The sequence below is a fragment of the Balearica regulorum genome, chromosome 6 (assembly GCF_011004875.1).
Source record: "Balearica regulorum gibbericeps isolate bBalReg1 chromosome 6, bBalReg1.pri, whole genome shotgun sequence".
Taxonomy (NCBI): Eukaryota; Metazoa; Chordata; class Aves; order Gruiformes; family Gruidae; genus Balearica; species Balearica regulorum.
In genome coordinates this window covers 22,658,016-22,678,745 of record NC_046189.1, presented here as the reverse complement: position 1 = coordinate 22,678,745, position 20,730 = coordinate 22,658,016, and the positions used below count along the sequence as shown (strand labels likewise).

Sequence of the window (20,730 nt, the reverse complement as noted above, 5' to 3'; positions counted from 1 at the left end):
TTACTTAGTGCTGTGGATTTAGCTGCACTGAAGCAAACAAGCAGAGAAAGACTTTTCCTAGTTTATGTTTGTATAACTTGACCACTGCTGTAAGCACAAATTTATGAGTAAGATGATACTAATGGTATTCCTTGTGCCTATACAGAACAGTCTCTTAAGTGGAATTAGCTTGCTATGTGTTTTTAATTTTCACAGATTGTAGTTGTGAAACTATCAGAGCCTACCTCTGGCAACTAGTGCTTGTGATTAGAGCTGCCAAATACAGCAAAACATGTATTGCAAACATTAATTTGAATTCTGAACAGCTGTTTGATTCATGTTCATGTACCTCTGTTGTTCACTGTTTGCAAGCATTCATGCAAATGGATTTTTGTCTGCATTAATGCAGTCCTTTACATGAATAGTCATTTTCACAAGGAAATTATATTCTTTGTGTGAGTGATGTTGTCACTGTAGATGCTTTGGGTTTTGACTCTTCCCACCCCTTCCCCCCCCCCCCCCGCCCCAATTAAAACTGTCAGTTAGATAAAGAGCAAAATAATTAAGTACAATGTGTGGAACCAAGCAAACACCTTGATTAGTTCACAACCATCTCTGCTGCTGACACTTATTCAGCAGGTAAGAAAAATGTCTTTAAAAAATTCAGCTTTGTTTGCAAGCTAAGGAAAAGACCTAAATTAATAAAAGAATATTAATCACAACAAATAATCCAAACATCTCTGCTTGTGAGCATCAATATTCATGATTTAACTGTGAAATTATTTGCCAAGTCTCCCTAGCATGTTATAGTACATGCTGACTGGCCAGTGGGTGGGAGTTGTTTTGTGATGAGTACTTTGCAGTAATGTTTTATGTGTAACATCTGTTTTCTGCATCCTCCTGTTCAGTTTGCTGTCATTTGCATAGAGGTGGTTTTTGTTTGGAAGCAAATCTGTATTGCTACTACATACTTGGTCTAAATTTCTCCGTACTTTCAGCTGATACATTTGAGATAAGACAAAAGCAGTGTGACTCATAGGTCAAGTCTTTGATGCCTACCTTTTTATTTTATTTTTTTTTTTCAGATAAGAATTTTTATCCAGGTAGATTTTATCATGGTATGTGATCAGCCCTCAAGAAGGAATTAGTACAAAATAAGGTTTCATAAATGAATGAATAAAGCAGTTAATTGGATTTTTTCCCCCTAATTGCCAGTGTGTTCTTGGACTTTTGTGTTTCCTGAGCTTTAGTCAATAACTGATTCCTATAGTGAGGCTTTGCTACAAATAATGAGGATATATAATCTGAGGCAGGGTTCTATTTTATGATTTCATATCTGTTTTGTTATGCTTATTACATACGGTACATAGCTGATGTTTATGTCTTCATGGGTATGTTCCATACCTGTTCAATTTCCCATGTGATGTTGTATGAACTGTACACTATAGTGCTGAATTTTGCAAAACATTCATCCGTTTGAAGCTTTTGACCAGGATGAAAATGTCTTTGGATTTGTCTTTGTCACTGCACAAAGATTTTTGTCAATTCATTATTTCCATAATGCAGCTTGTTGTCCATTTCATTAGTATCGTTTAGCGCATTTCAAAAGTAATAGCTGAAGTGCAAGTTAAGAGAAATGCTTTCATCTCTCCCTATCCAATGTGGTCCTGGTGCTTTTGTTTTGTGGATTATTGATTTGGTTTACTTTTTTTTAGTCCATGGGTGTCAGTGAAACACTGAGGATATGGCAACTTTAAGTTTTGTAGAGCAAGTTTGGCAGCGTATGTTACAGAGAAGAAGCTTCTCCTGGGAGCACAGGTAATGCACTGTCACCCCTCCCCTCCACTCAGTAACTCTGACACTGCTCTTTTGGGGCTTTTCACTGGGATTTGGAGATACCTACTTTCTAAAGGACTGCTGCAATGAGGTTGTTACCACAGTTTTCTAAAATTTCCAGCCTTTTCAGGTACATAAGTTAATTTTGCGGATTCCAGGTAGTATTGTGACTGTTTTAAATATATCTGCCCATTTAGATGGGATTCTTGTCTTCTAGTAATAACGTGTTGCCTCTGAACTTTGAAAATGTATGGTGCCTGTCAATTATGTGGCATCGTAGCAAGGAAAAGCTGGTTGCCATGGAGCTTTGAGGACTTGCTTCACCAATCAGCATACCTCCAGCTAGAGAACCGGTTAAATGATCTCTTTGTGGCAGTAGTTTCTTCGTGGTGGGGGAACATTAGGAAAGAAAGGAGGAAAAATGGATGGTGGGGTGTTTGAGAAGGATACATCCTTCTCCCAGCGCACATCCATCATATGCTTCTGCTGTGGCAAATTGCCATTTCCTTGAAGAATTCTGAACTGTGTGAGGCAATTGGTGTTTGACCTACAGTTCACAATGTGTGTAGCTGATGTTCCTTGCTTTAATACTGTTCCCTCTGTTTCAACTTTGTTTTGTTTTGCTGTGGATTAATGCCATGTTAGCATGGTGAGGAGCATGGCAGAGGATGATGTATCACATTGCTGTGCGGGGATTTTTTGCTGTGAAGGATACATCAACAAACAGGAAAGCTTCTAGTGCCTGACTGTTACTCAGCTGTGTGAATCAGCAGGATGCTGCTCCAAATCATTCTTAGCTACTAGACAGTTATTTAAGAATTATCCAGAAAGGTCAGTTTCTAATTGAACTTTTCAAGCCAACTTTCTCCCTTTTTCACCTAAACTGAGTTTGATGTAGCAGTTCTCTAACTAGCTGGTGGTTGGTTTTCAGTTTGCCTCTGAAGGCTGGACCTCACTGGTGTTCTACTGGAAGTCCAAGAATATTGACTTACCACTCTGTGCATCTGTTTTTCATAGTCATGTGATGTGGTTCCTATAGTTGGTCATGGACTTTTGTGTACTGGATTCTATGCAGAAATAAGCACATTTGCTCATTTTTCTTCAGAATGTACATATTGCTATAGTACTTCTGTGTGTTTGAGATTATTCCCGTCCTAAACGATGTACTGTCTTGCATGCCAGAAGTGACTTTTGTGTTGAAAAACTGTACCACTGTGTAGTTATTAGTCTTACAATTCCTGTGATCAGATATGCAGTTCATTTATAGTTTTACTTTCCATTCATGTGTTGAAAATTTGACTTGTGTAAGTCTTTGGTGCCTTGTTCCTTAACCTGTAGAGTCTTCAGTTCAAGTGAGGTTGGATTCGGGTTTCTTTGCGACTGCAGTTGCTTCAGTTTGATTTCCCCAAAATCTGAAGTTACTGATTCAGTTGTAGCTATGGTGCAGGAAGAAGAATGACAGCTCAATTTGAGGTCCCTGATTCTGGACTTAGGGTATCTTTAGAGGTATCACAAACTTCACAGCCTTGTTGCTGTTCCAAGCAACTGTTGTTGTTCATGTTGGTCTCTGTCTTCCACTGGTATATATCACATCATCAACAGAGAGTTCAAAACAATGCTTTCATAAACAGTATTGGGTTGTGTGTCACCATGCTTATTATCTCCTAGTTCCTGGAGATGTGGATCTCACTCAGGTACTAAAGGATGCCTGTAAACAAGGCGTGGATTAAACGTATCAGAACGTGCCTCATGCACTACTGTGCAGATGTGCCTCTTTCTGAAGAATATTGGCTTATGGAGCGGCAGCTGTTTATACAGATGTTATTCTAAAGGGATCTCCTGCTGGTACATAGTGTGTACAGTTTTAAATACTTTTAATCTATCTCTGCGATAGCCAAGCTCTTCGGTAATGGAACTGTCTCCCACGTAACGTTTTTGTGGGGAGACTTTACAACAGAGAGACTAGAATCAACAGATCTCAGGCGATTGGCAACGCCTAAATTTTGTTTTATTTGACTACTTTGTCAAACAACCTTCTTGATAATCTTCCTGGAAAAGATTCCAGGAAATTGGCCAACAGTGATACTAAATATATGTAATGGATAGCTAAGCCTTCTTTATGTGTTGTGGTGATACTCAGGTTTTGCAGTATTCCTGTGCCTCCTGGCTTATCTTGATCAGCCAGCTGGGTATAGACCTAGCTGTATGCCAGTTCCAAGGATCCTGGGAATCATTTGTTATGGTTCGTTACATAAATCTTCTTAATGAAATAGCTTTGCTGCTACCAGGTTGGAAAACTTGGTGCAAATGTAGGCTATGCTAAATGCAAGCAAATTTAAAACCCTTTGATGTGAAAAATATTTGTTCCTTCTACTACTTGAGATTCTTGCTATCTGCAACGACTTTACTGATGTGCAAGATGCATGTTTGTCATCTAGTCACTGTGTGGTGTACTTGCAGAAGACAATGTTTGACAAAAGAGCTTTAGTGTGGAAATCATCTCAGGCTATGAAATTAGTTCTTGCTCTCTGGCAGTCTGCACACAAATAATGGTTGCAGCTCTTAGGTTTACCTTGCAGTGCAGTTACAACTGAGGTTCTTTGGACCTGGAATTTCATGACTCCTGTAGCCACAATTTCAATGGGCTTGGGTGTGGATTTGACCTAGGTCTCACTTGTACGATAAAGTCTTTGTCACCCCATTTTTCAGTCTCAGATGTTTGAGTGTAAGCATTTTCTTTCTCACACTCCAGCTGCTTCTTTAACCTCTTCTGCAGTCAAGCTGTAATCCGGTGGTTTTGCTATTGCAGGCTGTTGCCATGGAAATAATGGTGATTTCACAATTTCGGTGCTGTAGAGCACTGCAGGAGGCAGTGGAAAAGGTGGTTGGCAAGAGATAGCGAGGGTGTGGGGGACAGTTCAGAGGAGTTGGTTCTGAACCTGTTTTTTTTTTGGGGGGGGGGGGGAGTGTCAGGGGTGTCTGCTCCTTCTCTGTTATTGTGGAGTTTCTCTGTGTGGTGATATTTTCTCTCTCTATTTCTCTTTCTGTCTTTTTTTTTTTGTAAATGTGATTTTTATTAAAGGTTGATGCTTAACAATTTCATGTATTCTTATGTTTTTGCAAAGGTTACTACAAAGTGATGCTAAATGCTCCTTTCCTTGTCCTCAGAATAGAAATACAATGCTTTCTTTGCAGTTTATAGTAATTAAATTTTGGACAAAAGGGCACAAGTTGAAATCTAAGCATGTTCTGTTTAAGTCATGTCTTTAGCCTGAAGAAATCCCATTCAGGAAAACAGTTTTTTTCATAAATAGTAAAACAAGCTGAGAACATCATGACAGACATATGCATTTAAAGCTGTGTGACTGACAGTATTAAAACCTAATATTTATTTTTTAGTATGCTCTGCATACAAACAATTTCAGTGCTGAAGATCATCTTACATAGTATCTGTTCTTAGCATTATGTCGTGATTCCACATCTATACTGAAATTTCTTTCTCTAAATTAGACAGTTCCATAAAGGTAGAGTGAAACTTACTGGAGGAAATCAGCTTTGTTATAAAATGAATTGAATTGGCAGCTTAACAAGCTGAAGGCAAGTGGCATTCAGAAGAATGAGAATTACTATATGCTTGAAAGCATCAAACAGCAGCCTTTTCTCCCAAGCTATTTACAGCAACGTTCCACTGATTAGTGTAGTAAGAGAGTAGATATTATCTGTAAATTTTAAATCAAGATCTTAGAATTAATTTTCAGTCTTCAGTAGGATGTAATCAGTAATGATGATGACAGTAAACTTTAAGATCTTTTTTTAATTAAAGATAGGCTGAAACAATTTTTTCCTCTATCAGATGCATTAAAATGGTCTAGGAATTGCTGTAAAAATATTCTGATCTTTTTCTGCTGGTATTCCATAAATGGAGATAAGAAGATCCATTGTTATATATGAAAGGGAAACAATAAGGAATGTTCAACGTGACTCTGGCTCTGTTGGGCAGTGTTATTAGGAAGCCAAATTCATAGGGATATACTCAGTCCCTTGATACTTGTGCGAATGGAAATAGTCTACATGTGTGCCAGTACTCATATTTGAATTTCCCAAAAACTCTGCAACAAACGTCTGCATAAATTAAAATGAAAAAATGAGCCAGAACTATGTTTGCAGGGTCTGGCCTGAAAAAGATGCTAGTATCTCATGCTCTCAAATCTAAGTGAGAATGTGGGCATTTGATAGTACTGAGTATTGCATAAATCAGACCTTAAATCAAAAGAGAGAATATTTTCTTTCTGAACTATATTTATTAGTGAAAGCTGATTGTTGTTGTGTAATGTTTCTTGGTGCCAAGTAAGTTTTTAAGTGTTGTATAAAGGTGCATTTCTACTGAATTATATTGGATTATATATACTTTACGCTTGGCCCATATTTGCATAACTGAAATATAAATATTTTTTATGCATGAGACTGTTTATGGAATATTGTCTGTGCTGGTAGAATACAGGTAGTGTTTACTTTCTCTTTTAAGAAAATACTGTCTGTAAGAAATTCAGTGGGATGATGAACATACTGATGATAAGTATTTTTAACTCCTTTCTGGAAAAGTTGTTTAAAAGTCTTGGTAAGGAGCCATTTAGCTACATGTAGCAGTACCTGATTGATATATGAACTCCTCCATGATAAATAAATTTAAAGACCTGGACAGCGGGCAGGTGTTTCAGTGCCTTATTGCCTCTGTTCCTGTTACAGGTGCATGTGACAGCATTGCAGTGATGAGTGGGATTTTAAAGAGGAAGTTTGAAGAAGTTGATGGCTCCTCACCTTGTTCCTGTGTGTGGGAATCAGATGATGACATTTCTAGCAGTGACAGTGCTGACAGTGGAAGTAATGTCCATCCATCCACTTCTAATCATTTTGCTCGTAAGTACTAAAGTGGTGTATAAGGCATGTTACTCTTTCTTAACTTGTATAAGAAGGGTTCATTTTACTTGGAAGAAATAAAGTGTAGGCTATCTGCTTTTATTTTGAAGCATTTTTCTGGGTTTTTTTACATTTAAATGTTGATGCTGTGAGGAAGTATTTTTTTTTTAAAAAAGAGTGTTTCCTCTGGTAGTTGCTGTTTATGTAAAAATTTGTATGTCAGAGTGCGTTTCAGAGGAAACTCCACTTTTATACTGTATCATTTACATCTGGATAGTGTGAAAAGTTTTAGGTATATAAAAGAACATCTTCTATTTTGGGTGATGATTTGGGGGAAGAGGGAGAAATGGCAGTAACAAAGCTTGAAGGTCGGCACTTCTGCTTGACCCTGTCTGTTCAGAGTTGAGAGTAGCCTGCACAATCTGCAACAGAATAGCTGATCTCTCTGATCATTCGTGCTGCCACCTAAGCCAATGCAACCACATAGCCCTCGGTCCTTTTGTTCCATGCATTACAGGAGTAAAGAGGGGAAGAAATGTGTAATTCTCCCTGAGAAGATGTTACATTCCTCTTTGATATCTCGATGACACACTTGAACAGGAATCCTTTTCTTGTTCCAAACAGCTGAATGTGAATAGTTAATTTAGAGCATATTTTTCTTTTGACTTCTTGGGTTAAGGTTACTAGTTACTAAACTCATGTAATTTGTGGAATCTACATAAAGCCTCATATCTGTAGGGGTGTCTCCATTTTTTTTGTCTGCCTAATCAAGCTAGGCCAGAGCTACTTGTGAATTACAGTGGCAGTAGGGTTAATGTAGTTCCTTATCTGAAAAGGAAGAAAGCTCCTCTGGGTAAAGGACACTTCTGTACCACCTTCTCTCTGAGTGGACTTTTCAAAAGCACACTGAGGACCTGGATGCTCAGCTGAGGGTGGTGGTGGAGGGGTTGTACTCTACCTCAAGGGGGACACCACAGGAGGCTGTCCTGAAACCTGTTCTGCTTAACGTCTTTATCCATCACCTGAAGGAGGTGACAGAGTGACTTGAATCCAGTTTTCAGAGAATGACATTGAAGGAGATAGTTGATGCTCTTAAGGGAAAAGCTGCTATTTGGTGGGACCTAGGCAGGCTGGAGGAATGGTCTGTCAGGAGACACAGAAAATTCAGCAAAGACAAACACAGAGTTGGGTACCTGGGAAGGAAGAGCCCCTTGCAATGGTACAGGCTGGGAGCTGACCAGCTGGGGAGCTACTCCACCAAAAAGGCACTGGGGGTCTTGGCAGACAGACAGCAAGGTGAAGGTGAGCCAGCAGTGTGCCCTGGCAGCCAAGAAAGGCAACAGCCTCCTGGGCTGCAAGAACAGAAGCACAGCTAGCAGAGTGAGGGAAGTGACTATCCCCCTTCAGCTCAGTGCTCATTAGGCTGCAGAGAACATTGTGTCCAGGTTTGGCCTCCCCAGTGCAAGGAAGACACTGATAAAGTGGAGCAAGTTCAGCAGAGGGTGACCAAGCTCATGAGAGGGCTGGAACATTCACCCTGTGAGCAGAGGCTGGGGGACCTGGCATTGTTCAGCCTCAAGAAGGGAAGGCTGTAGGGGGACTTGGTAGAAACTATGCAGTACCTGGGGGGAGCTTACACAGAATGTAGGCAGGCTCCTCCCACTGGGTTGTGATGGGAGGGTAAGAGACAAAGGATGAGGATTGAAATGAGAAATGTGCTGACTGAATGTAAGGAGAAACTTTTCACCATGAGGACAGCCAGGCACTGGAACAGGTTGCCCAGAGAGGCTGTCTGGTCTCTGTCCTTGCAGGTTCTCAAGACCTGACTGGCTAAAGCTGTGAGCAGCCTGGTCTGGTATCCTAGCTCACCTTGCTTTGAGCAGGAGGTTTGACTGAAGTCCTTTCCAACCTGAATTATTTTGTGGTCTTACGGCTTGTGAGCATCAGAAATTCAGAGAGGGCTGAAGTAGTACTGCTTGTTCTTGTTCTAGAACCGGATTCACTGGTAAGCAGAGAATGGCTGCAGCAAGCATATGTCCAGAAGCAGTTTGTACAGTGCTATGAAACCTTGACCAGACTGCTTTTGGGCTTGTTCTGATAAGTCTGTATGGAACTGTGTTTTGCTTCATTAATTTACTAGCTCAAGTCTCTGCTAGCTCTGGGATCTGTTTGCCACTTTCCACTGCCAAATGTATGTGTACATCCCATGTTCTGATTTGATGCTTTCAGTTTTGCTGCCTTACCTCTGTGAGTGCAGATAGCAGCCAGTTTTCTGTAGGCTCCTTGCTGAAACAGAGTGCTAGTGAGAACAACAAAGACTGGGATGATTTGAGACACAGGTAGATGTGAGATGTCCCCTCCCTCTCCCCAGCTCATTACGCTGCTTTGGTTGTGTTCGAGGCTCTTGCTGTTGGCTTTTGAACTCTCCAAATTTAGCAATGGGATTTTCAGCCTGGAATTTCTTCCACTTGGCAGTCTGCCAGTGCTTTTGTCTACTGTATAGGCTTCAGGGCATGATGCAGATACATTTATTCTGCTTAGCTTTCATTTGTTTTCCATTTTTATGTGTTTTTGGTGGGTTTTTTTTTCTCCCCACTTTCATTGTTTCATTCTTTACAAAGCCACAACCTATTTGCTCGTATTTCTGTAGGCAATAGCAGTACTTTTTAAAATGCAGCTCAGTCTAGGTAAGTACTTTACTTTGTGAGATTTTTGTGGGGAAAAAAAAACCCCAAAACAACCAAAACATCCCTGACTGGTGCCACAGCTGACTTTATAAATCACAAAGTAAATAAACCAGTTCAAGTGGTTTTGTAAAGCAGAAATAAACAACAAAGATTGAATTTAAGAAGCTTGGCTCTTCATAGTTGAATCTTGTACAATTTAGTGACATCAAAATAGAAGCCATATCTACTTCTTTTTACAGTGGTGTTTATATAGGGTGATAAAGAATCAGACTTATAGCCTAAGAAAACGTAATATTACATGTAAATAGCTATTTTCCTGTTTGTTACCTCAAAGAAAATTTGGAAATTCCTATATAACAATTTTATTTTCCCAATTTTACTAGCATCTGTTGTTTTTTTCCAGAAGTATAATTTTAGATTTTTCTGGGGAGAATGGGTTTATTGGAGTGATTACTGCAACAGATTACTACTTTAAAAGGTTTTTCAGAGGATCTGGAATTGCATATTTTGTATCATAACGGATTTCTTTTCAATGAGATAACTGGTAGTAGTGGTTTTCAGATTCCTGTCCTTTGTTTTTGTTGTTTTCTACTAGTCATCGGTTTCTACAAAACCCAAATGACAAATTCATTAATAGTCCAAAATCTCTAGATGTAGAATGGAAATCAATAAGAATATTTGCAAATAAAGATTATTTGTATGAGAAAGTTGCAGGATTGGGTTGCATAATGTTTGAGTACGGGGCAAAACAAGAAAACACGCCTTGCTGCTGCAGACAACTCTTATGCTCACTAGCATATGTTATGCGTATAACATCAGGCTTTTAGAATATGTAAGACATGTTTGCTCTAGCTTCATCGGAGATCAGTGTCAAATTCTTTCCTCCTCAGCCCACTTTATGCAGTAACGTGTTTATTCTGTACACATGTTCCCTGAAGTATGGGCTTCTACTGTGTGCCCAAGGCCACTCTGCTGTTCAGAAAAATCTAAAAAGATTCATATAAATTTTTCTCACTCTTCTTTATCAATATATGTGCAGATTCATTGCTTCTCCAAGGGACTGCTGAGACGCACAACAGCAATCTAAAAAATCCTCTATTATGCCATGAGCTCCAGTAATCCCTGTCAGTACACAATAATTCTTTGTGGTAGTGGAATGTAATATTATAACAGTATTTTATAAGCTGCATGTAGATTAAGACCATTGTTAATAATTAATACTCAACATTTTACATTAATCTTTATATTTCTTTTCCCGTGGTAGCATGTTTTATTAAAAAATAAATGTTGGGCATATCTAAATCAGTTAAATGGCTACAGTAGCATTATATTGCTTTTCATTTCCTCAATGGCATCCATGGAAATGAATGTGCCTTTTTCAATAAAGATAGATGGAGATCTGTGTGCAAGTGTACACGTGTGCATATATTTATAGTTTGAAAAAAGCATAACTATAGATGTGTGTATATATATGTAATTTGAAAAAGCATATATATGTGTTTATGTAAATATATGAGTACAGTAAATGTGGTAATGGCATAGGGAAATGTTGAATGATATTTTAAATGTAAACCTTGTGACAGAATACCATAGAATTGAAGAGTGAGAAGCTACAGGGTTTTATACATATTGTTGACAAAGGTCCCAATCACAGTAACTGAAGAAATATATCCCTCTCTCTTCCTCTAATGTTTAGGAATTTGTGTGAATCAGGCACTTGTTTTCTAGTAAGAAGCCTGCACAACATATGCAGGAAACAAATTAATTCATCCCCTTCTTGTTAAGGAGAGGCGATTTGTGGTTGTTTCCTTGTTCCTTGAAGAAAGTTTACTATTTCACTCATGTGTTGTTTGCTAGTTGTTTTACTAGAATCAGGATTTCACTTTTAAATCAGAACTTCTTTCCTAACCATGAGTTTAGAAAATTGACAGGTGAATTTGTGCTGGCCCAAACTTTGCCTCGGGTGCAAGTGGAAAGTTTCTCTAATTCATGTCAGTTAACCTTCTGTGGATTACTGAAACACCTTACAGACTACCTATGCACACCCCTGCCACTAAATATAATTCTTAAGCAAGGTGATGGAGAGTGTCAGTGACATTGTTTAACAGGTCTGGAAGCTGCTAGATGGAATCATAATAAAAGTTTTATACTTAAGATAATTCTAGGAAAGCATAGGGAACACCAGTACTTGTTTGCTCCCTGTTCAAAATATGTGTACCTAATTATTTGAAAGAATAAGTTAAAGCTACGGAGTGGAAATATGTCTTAAGGAAACTAGCTGAAAACAAAAAAAGTCCCTTAAATTTCTCCATAAAACTCAATTGAAGGCTTCTGAGAGGTTTGTTTTGGGTGGGTTGTTTTTTTTTTTTTTAAAGATCTGACTACTTCAACATTCACATTGCTGCTTTTCTTATTATTCATGGTTAAGCCACTGTTTGCTTAGCCACAGTAAGGCCAGCCCAACAATATTCCTGTATATTATGATTATTTTCTTTTCAGCAGGATGGTCTCTGCTTAAAGGGCAAATGATTGCAGTAAGCCAGTGCTGTCAGTAATTATGAAGTGTCAAGTGGTTCCATTAAAAGGCAGGAAGAACTCTGGTGTGTGGAGTCGGTCTGTGATTTGGCTTTGGGAGATGGAGAGTGGAAGGCTCTTAGAACTTTGTTAGTCCAGAGCAGAGTTTTATTTTACTGAGTTTCATGTTGTAGGGAAAGAACCTGAAATAATGTTTGGCATTGAGCTGGACCACCTTGGGTTGGCCTGCAGATCATAATTCTTTCTCTGAACAGCATATGTAAGAGACAGAAACTAATGGCAATATAGATTTTAAAAGTGATTTGCCTCAGCTTAAAAAGCCAAAAATAGGATCTCAGGAATGCTGAGAACGCTGACCAAAAGTCCCTCCAGGGTATTTCAGATGTGTAATTAAGAAATTCAGTCCCCTTAAGCGAGGCTTGTACTGACTGTTCTGGTAAGACTCTGCTGTTAATGTAGCCAATGTGTAGAGCAGGAGTAATAAATACAATTACTGTCCAGACTCTGACTGGATTATTAAAAACAATTATCATACCTTTTGTTATAAGATTCTTTGTTAGATTTGGAGAACTGCTTGACTCCCTAGTTAAATTCACTGAAGCATTTCCAGCATGAAAACCTGAGCCAACACACATTTTCCATTATCCTGTTGTTATGTCATGACTGACTTCAGTTTTACAGTTTCTATGACAACCGTGATTTTTGATTGGTAAAGAATAAAGTGCTAAAAGATTTTTTGGGGGGACTGTACAGTATTTTTCCATCAAAGGACTAGAGTGAAAACATCAAGTGCTTTTTGCTAATCAGTATTGTAATTGAATTGCTGCCTAAAAGTGGATACCTGTTTGTGGCAGACTCCACAAACACTAATTTTTCAGATAGAACAGATGGGAAAATAGGCCTATTACAGTTGCCAAATAACTTTCTGGAAAATTAATAATAATTTATACTTAGAATTTAAGATTATATTATTTTTCAAATTGTATAGATATTCACATTCCTATATTAACCCTTAAAGAAATGTACTTATCAAGACATGGCTCAAAGCAACACACTAGGTTGTTTTCTGAGATTCTTTGGCAATTTTTGCAAGCCTTGCAAGTCATCAGCAAAATGGTACTTTGGAATTAATGATGGAATTTCATCAGGTGCGAGTCAAAAAAAAAAGAGGTAATAAGAACATGACTTGCTGGATTATAAGAGAACAGAGAGAGGAGTCAGAATGCACAAGTGAACAATTAGTGGTCAATGGGGAAATACAGAGACGAGTTTACAAAGAGCTGATCAGGGTGGGAAGATGGCTTGTTGACTATGTCATGTATGAAGGAAAAGAGAGAAGGACATTCCCTGAGACAAGAGAAGCTTGACAAGCAACAGGGTGTTTATCAGTAAGAGCAAGAAAGTGGTGGTAACAGATGTTACTTGGTAAATATGTCAGTTTGCAGAAAGGGCTACAGATTGGCTGGCTCATAACTGGGAAAAAAAGGGAGGGCTAATGAACAGAATGAGAATGAGCCAGCTTATCAAGATCAAAGGAATTTAATGCTCCAGCAGTTCGCAAATTCTTAGTCAGTGAAAGTGACTCATCTTCTTTCACTACATTGTGTGCAGAACATATTTCAAAAACACGTTAGAAAATTACTGGGATAGTTGATTGGGATTCTGTAGCACTTCTGGATCTGTTCTGTGTTTGTTAGAGAAAAGCACCTTCCACTAAGAATGTATGTATAAATTCTGGTCCATATTTTGGGAGTATGTACTATGGGTGGGTCTGGAGCCATCTTTTGCAGGCAGAGTTGAGATCCCTAGTTCAGAATGATGCTAACACGATGTATTTGCTGATCAGCTTTTGTCTGTGAGATTTGCTAAATATTAAACATGGTGGTTGGATTTTGTCCTTGATTTGTGATGCACAATAAAAATTAGATTCACAGTTGGAGTAGTATACCAGATCAAGTCTTAGCTGCTAGTTTTAGACTTTTTATAGCAGTTGATGTCTCCAGATGCTATTACAACATGCAGAATAATTTTAATAACTTTACAGTCTAATTTATAGAATGTAAAGATTCTTTTTTCTCACCTGTGATGTGTACATGCAATTTTGGAAACACAAACTCATCATGACCATGACTTTCTTAAGAAAGAGGAATGTGTCTAAGCCTACAGCCTTTAAAATACTTTCATAAGTTTTTTTTTTCAGCTAACTTCTAGCTTAGATTTGAATTAGACTTACCTAATGTCCTTTTCTGGAGAAACCATAAGGCGGGGATGTAGATGGGCTTTATTTTAGTGAAGACTTGCTCCATGGTCTTTGGTAAATAATACAAGAATTTGAAAATGTGTTTCTAAGGGTAAAAACCTTAGATGTCTCGGGTACTGAAAGCAGCTGTCCTACTTTTCAGACGTGAAGAATCATTATGACGTTCAGATACCAATGAAAGCTGTGGGTGCCCGATACTGTTACATTAGCCTGTGTAGAGAAATCATTCATGAATCAAATCATGAAGGAGGGAGAAATGGATTCTTCTGTTACCAGTTTATAACTTCTAATCATTTTTTTGTCTGAAAAAAATTTCTTCATGCTTGCTTTCTCAAGACTGCTCTATCCTAACACTAGCTTTTATTCCTAGTGAGAATCCCAGTGGCCCTTCAACAGTCTTTGAATTTGCTTTCTGGGCTCTTACAAAGCAAATGAAAGACTCTTACAATATCCTGTCTTCTTATCTAGCGCCATGTTTTGTTCCATATGTTTAGTAGACATTCTGCATTTTATACTGACTTACAGCATTTACTACCAGTCTTTGGAGATAACTTTAAAGATGTTTTGAAATTTAAAGCCAAGTTAAAATTAGTGCTTTTAACAAATTAAATTGTCTTATTGTCCATTACTGTAAACTTTATAACTAATTTCATTATGTACCACCCTCAGTACATGAGCCATTGGGTAGCGTTTTCTCCTTGCTGAACGCTGCTCTGCTGGTCTTTGCTCACACAAGTAATTGATGTTAACTTCCCTCAGTCGTGCCTATTGCTACACCACGACGGCATCATAGAGGCACAGTTTCTACTGGTAGTGGATCTTCTTTTAGAGGTTCCTTCCATCCAGTGGCTTGTTCCTGCTCAAAGGGGATTTTTCCCCCATCAGTTGATAGAGCTTCCAAATCAGTTACGTGACTATGCTGTAAAAGATCTTAAGTCTCTAGCAGTGAGATGGGAACAGCTTTCTGTGGGGGTTTTTGTTTGGTTTGGTTTTGTTTGGCTGGGTTTTTGTTTGTTTTTTAATAGACTAGCAGTTGTGCTTGCAAAGCAGAATTAACAAGCAGATGAACTTAGGAGTTTTATCTTTTCTTGGTGCTTCATGATGAAACTCTGTTCTAATGCTCACAAGATGCAACTATATCTTCTTTGTGTTTTCAGTATTATCAGCCTTCAGTGATCAAGAGTTTTATATTCTGATTTTTATTATGTCATTTGTATTGCAGTAGGGCTTTTTGGCTGTATTAGGCCTAGACTTGGACCTGCTTAAGATGAAGGCCTATACCTGCATACAGAAAATATGGGCAGACTTTCTCAGATCCTTTACAGTCTTAGACAGCAAACCCATAGAGTAAATGGAGATTTGTAGAGTGGAATGGATCCATGGAAATTACTGACCTGTGAGCCAAAAAATAAAGAACTATGAAACATCAGGGAAAAAGAAAAGTATTCTGCCTTCTGGAGGCTATATTGGTTTCTTGCTTTCTTCTTCCTTTGTAGACTGGCTTCATCTCCCACATGTATTATAGTCTTGCTCTTCGCTGAGATGTCCTGGTGCTCATGGCAGTCCACTGGTGTGCACTAAGCATGAAGTGTATTGAAGATCCTGATCCTTACAGAAATATAGATAAACCAAGTATCAATCCCCCCCAAAATACTGTAATGACATTTCCAGCAACTGCAGTTAGGAGAATATATATGAACTACTATTTCTCTGGAATTTGCCAATTCACTTAAGTAAAAACAGTTAGATGGATTGTTTGATTTTTGCTAAAGCTGTGATGGAAACCAGGCAGCTTTCTCAAATTTTCTCTGTTCTATGACAGCTTGTCTGGCTTCCCAGAAATCTTGCTGTGGTGTCTTGTGTTCATCAGTGGTTTTGAGCTTGCAAGAGTATAAAGCAAGTGGAGGCATATGATTTTTCCTTGTTGTTATTCCACACTATTGATAATCAATCTTCTCTAAATATGTAGCATTTCTGGTGTTTTGACTGTGTATGTGAATACTGATGCTATCCTATCGCAGTGTATTTGTAGCACTAATATCATTAAGGTGTGTGGGTAGCATCCAGAACTCAAAGCATGTATTTCAGAGTTTTCATAATAGACTGTAAATAGACAAGTAGCTGGTTTAGTCTGAACTCGCATAATAGTGAAATGACTCTGTTCTAACGGGGAAAACCAGTTAGCACTTGTCAAGGACATTGACTCGTCCTGTTATTTCCCAGTTCACTATCAAAGCCAATTAGAGTTTTTTGTAACATGGAGTCTTTTGTGTTTTAATGAATTCATCATCAGCTACGTATGCCCCAGAGTAATAGTGCTGAGAAAGGGATTTTCACCATCAGACTGACTGAAGACTATACTGCTTCCTCCCAAGTGAGGCTTTGACTGTTATTATCTGTGGCTCCAGCCTGGTTACATGACTGGGTTTCACTGTGTGCTGGTGTGCAAAATAATAATATGCCAACCCATTAACTCCCACTTGCAATGAATGTACTGAATACACCTTCACAGAACTTGCTGTGTGCTTATCGAAGACAGCTTTACCTAATGTGCTTGCTGAACTTCTGTATTACTGATGTTTAGCGGGTTGCTCTGTATATATATTTTTCTTATTTGCAACTTCTTGTAAAGTTTTTTGTCTCCATTTTGGAGACTCCAGGCTTGAGATGCAAAGAGTAGAGTTTTAGTACTGAAAATTAGTTCTTTTTTTTCTAACTGGTTAGCCGAGTAGTTTACCTACAGAAGGTAGGGTATACTTTTGAAAATTAAAGTTAAAGCAGGGGTTATGTTTGGAAGTAAACTAATGGCAATTTCAAGCACTTCTTTAGCTCTTTCTTATTTTAACTGAGGCATGGCTGTATTTGTACATTACCTGCTAGCAAAAAAAGCAGCCGTAGGCAGTGGTCATCTGTAGAGCTATAGTTCAGCAGTGGTTACTATGGAAACTGTATGTGACCTACATTTTACCAAAAAGTGATAAAGTTTCTGTGATTTTTTTTTTTTTAATGAAGCACACCTATTGATTTCTACTACTGTGTTTCTGTCTTTTACACATTGTTTTACTCAAGTAGTATTCTTAGTTTTGAGTGATTAGTGTGGAATGGACACAAAAATCTTGGAGCAGAGATACAATTTCATTGTTACACTACTATTTAAAATTAGTAGAAATTGTTACCTTTGCTGTCATGTCTTAATTGTATGTTCTTGGGAAGAAGGTAGCACAATTTAATTAATTATAGTGAGCATTATAATAACATTAGTTACATACCAGTGTATGGTCTATAATGGCTTGCAGTAGAAAGGGTCATTCTTGTTAATCTATCTATTTGACTAACATTATTCATACTGTAGCCTACTGACTTTTAAAGTTACTTGAACTGTTGGACTTCGAGTAAGCATCAAAAATGCTTCTGGCTTTAGTAAATTCAGCTGCTTGTTGCCTTTAAGGAAGTGAGAATTTTCTTAAACAAGAATATACTGCAGACATTGTTAGAGAAAAGAGCAGCCAGAAGAGAGGACAATGCATGACACTGGAAATAAAGCTTGAGTTGGCATTTTAAATACACATTTCTCAAAATGAGATTAACACAGAAGGGTAAGGGTTGGGCTAGAGCACGTGCCTAATGAAGTAATTAAATGTTGTAATTTGTCTAGAACTTTGGCTTGCAGGTGAGCCAGGCCTGGATTTTCAGAAAATTTTGTTGAAACAGGTTCTCGGAGAAAGGTTTTACATTTAAAGTTTTTTCTTATTTGGGTGGCTTTCATATTTAGATAAAAACCCTCTTCTACTTTTAATTGTTTATTGTACATTGTAGTGTGAAGGAATCTTTAGTTTCACAGAAAGTAAGGACAGAGAAAAGCTAAAATACAGACTTGTTTGGAACCAAATATATTTTCCCCCATTACTTTATGGACCACTGCTAATTACTGGAAACTCTCTTATAGCTATCGGAGTCTATCATGACATTTGGTGGGACTATACAAATCTATATCTACCCCTATTTGCAGTCCTTTCTCACTATTCACATGTACAAGATCATATGCATCCTGCAGCTGATAATGGAACCACCTCCTGATTTCTCCTGTATTTCCCACTTTCTGTGCTCTGCCCATGCATCTTTTGTAGCCCTGTTATTGCTCTGTAGTTGTACAACCTGCTTGGTTTGATCTATATTGTGTGGCTTGCTACACTCTGTCACTTCAGTCATGTGTCATTAGATTACCTACCAACTCATTTGTTTGCATACCTCAAAAAAATACAACATTTTTTGTTTACCTGCTTTCTTGTTCCAGAAAGCTTGAGTTGTATGCACTGTGTCCATCTGCCCACACTGCGATGCGTGCAAATAGCAGCAGTAGTATTGGCAAGAAATATTAATAACTTGCGTGAAACAGCCAACACTAAACGCTTTTGGGAGTTGATCTAGTTTGCCTTTATGGTGCACACTTTAATTATGACCTAAACTTCCTGTATCATGATAAAAATTTTTGGTTTTCCAAATTATTTTGATCATAAAAAAATCTTAAACGTGCCTTAAGTAGAGAATGGCGCAGTAGCAAGCTTTGCACCACTGATGCTTGAGATCATAGCAAAGAGTGCGTAGGAGTTGTATGCCCAGAGAGTCATGGCCTGTGCTGAAGGAGGATATGAAAACCGCCAGAGATGTAACTGAAGTCTGTACCAAAGCTTCTTCATAATTGTGTCATTCTGAACTAGTTGTGAGCACAAAATACCTTCTAGGCACACTTGAAGTGTGTCTCTACTGCTTCTGTCCATAAGCCTGTCTCCAGCTGTGCTCAATCTTCAGCCACAGAAGAACGTGAAAAATGATCAAACTGTAGAAACCAGCTTCTACATTCAGAAATGTTGAAATTAATATTCCTTTCTGATCCTCTGCAAGTTAAGCTGAAATACTGAACCAAGAAAAGATTCTGATGTTATTTTAAAGCAGGATCACAAGTGTAAGGAGCCAGAATGGGAAGTGACCCAAACAGGCAACTGTAATGGCAAAGCCAGAACTGTCACTGGCTTGTGCCATTAGTCCCTTCTCCCTTTAGCACAGCCATGTCCACAAGTGTGCAGTATGGGACATTTTTTTTCTCTTTCAAAAATTATATCCAAAAATGTCTATTAGAAAGTATTCAGACCTTCCTTTAAGGACTTCAAACAGATGGCAAGTCTGTCACCTGCCTTGATAAGCAGGATTAATGTTTAATTGTCCTTGCTGTTACTGAATTTTGTTCTGTTCAGTGAAATACGGGGAGGTTTTCAGACTCCCTGATGTGTCAGAGCAGAAGTAGCTTGTGTATCAGAAACCAAATGTGGATACTGGCTATGTGCTCAAAACTTGTATGATCATCTATATTAAAAAGTCAGGTCTGCTCTTCCGAAACATAAAATATTTTATAAGTTAGTCAATAATTGTTTGCAATAATTAAATATTTTGGTAAAATAACTTCTGTGGCTTACTCGTACATGTGACTCACATGCTGTTCTGGCTTTTTTTTCCCCTGATTGGTTTCATTGCAAACAAACTGAATTTTCTGTTTATTCTGTGAGTGTGCATAAGGCATCGTTAATACTTTGATAGAAATTCTAAAAGTTTGTTGGTACCATTTTAACAGTAATGAGACATGAATTTCATTTTTTTAAGGACAGATTAAGGAAATGTCTACAGACTGAAAACATGATTTCAGAGGTCTAAAAATCTCCTGAGAGAAACTGGCGTTCTTTGAGATCACAAGGTCAGTAGTACAGTAGCAGTTATTCACGTGCATATATCTATAAAACCATACAGGCCCAATTTCAATTTTGTACCATTTGATGGTACGAAACCTGATGTTATATTTTATATCTCTGCAGAGATTTTTATTAGCAATTTTGGAAAAACATTAGTAAAAAATTCCAATTTCCAGCTGCAACTTAATGTTTAAAAATGCTTAAAACTGATGCTAAAAGCTATTGGATTTGTATACATGAGCAGCTTCCAATGTAATTAGATTTATACAGGAAAAATGTTCTTAACTGGTTGCCTGTGTTTGTAAATGAATTAATTATTGCATATTTGCATCTTTCTTCACTTGCTAGCGAAAGTACAAGCTGTTTAATATTTTGGAAAAGGAAACACAAAGTTATCTGAAGAGGTGCTTTCAAAGCTTGTATTTTAATTTGTTACATCATGATGTGATTTATTTTTTCCAAAGACTAGAAGTAATGGATATGATTTATTCAGCCACAAAGAGCTAGCCAACACATCTCAAGTAGTAAATGTGTTCAGAGAACTGTGTGTAATCAGTATAATATTTTAATAACATCACAAAGTAATTTAAAATGCTTGATAAATAGCAAGAAAATTATGATAGCATCTTCTCTTGGATAACGTGTTCATAATTTGTAAGCTTTGCTCAGATACTGGAAAATGTGTATAATTGTTATCCTTTAGGTGTTTGTTATTAGAATGTTATTTTTAAATGCTACATGAACTGATGAAGAAGAAAAAATTGGAAAGCATTGA

General features: G+C 37.8%; 1 protein-coding gene across 12 annotated transcripts in view; it reads left to right on the top strand.

Moving 5' to 3' along the window:
* Nucleotides 1–20,730, top strand: part of CSRNP3 (cysteine and serine rich nuclear protein 3) — a 106,315-nt gene that overhangs the window by 26,297 nt on the left and 59,288 nt on the right. For 4 of the 12 annotated variants that reach the window (XM_075756765.1, XM_075756772.1, XM_075756764.1 and 1 more), the window contains exon 2: nucleotides 6,562–6,732. The exons of 2 other annotated variants lie outside the window; for them this stretch is intronic. In XM_075756765.1, the coding sequence (XP_075612880.1) occupies nucleotides 6,585–6,732 (148 nt within the window). In that variant the 5' untranslated portion in view covers nucleotides 6,562–6,584. Of the gene's footprint in view, nucleotides 1–1,694; nucleotides 1,798–6,561; nucleotides 6,733–19,869; nucleotides 19,961–20,730 lie in introns of those variants that run through there. 6 more of the 12 variants (XM_075756767.1, XM_075756768.1, XM_075756769.1 and 3 more) reach the window with 4 other exon arrangements.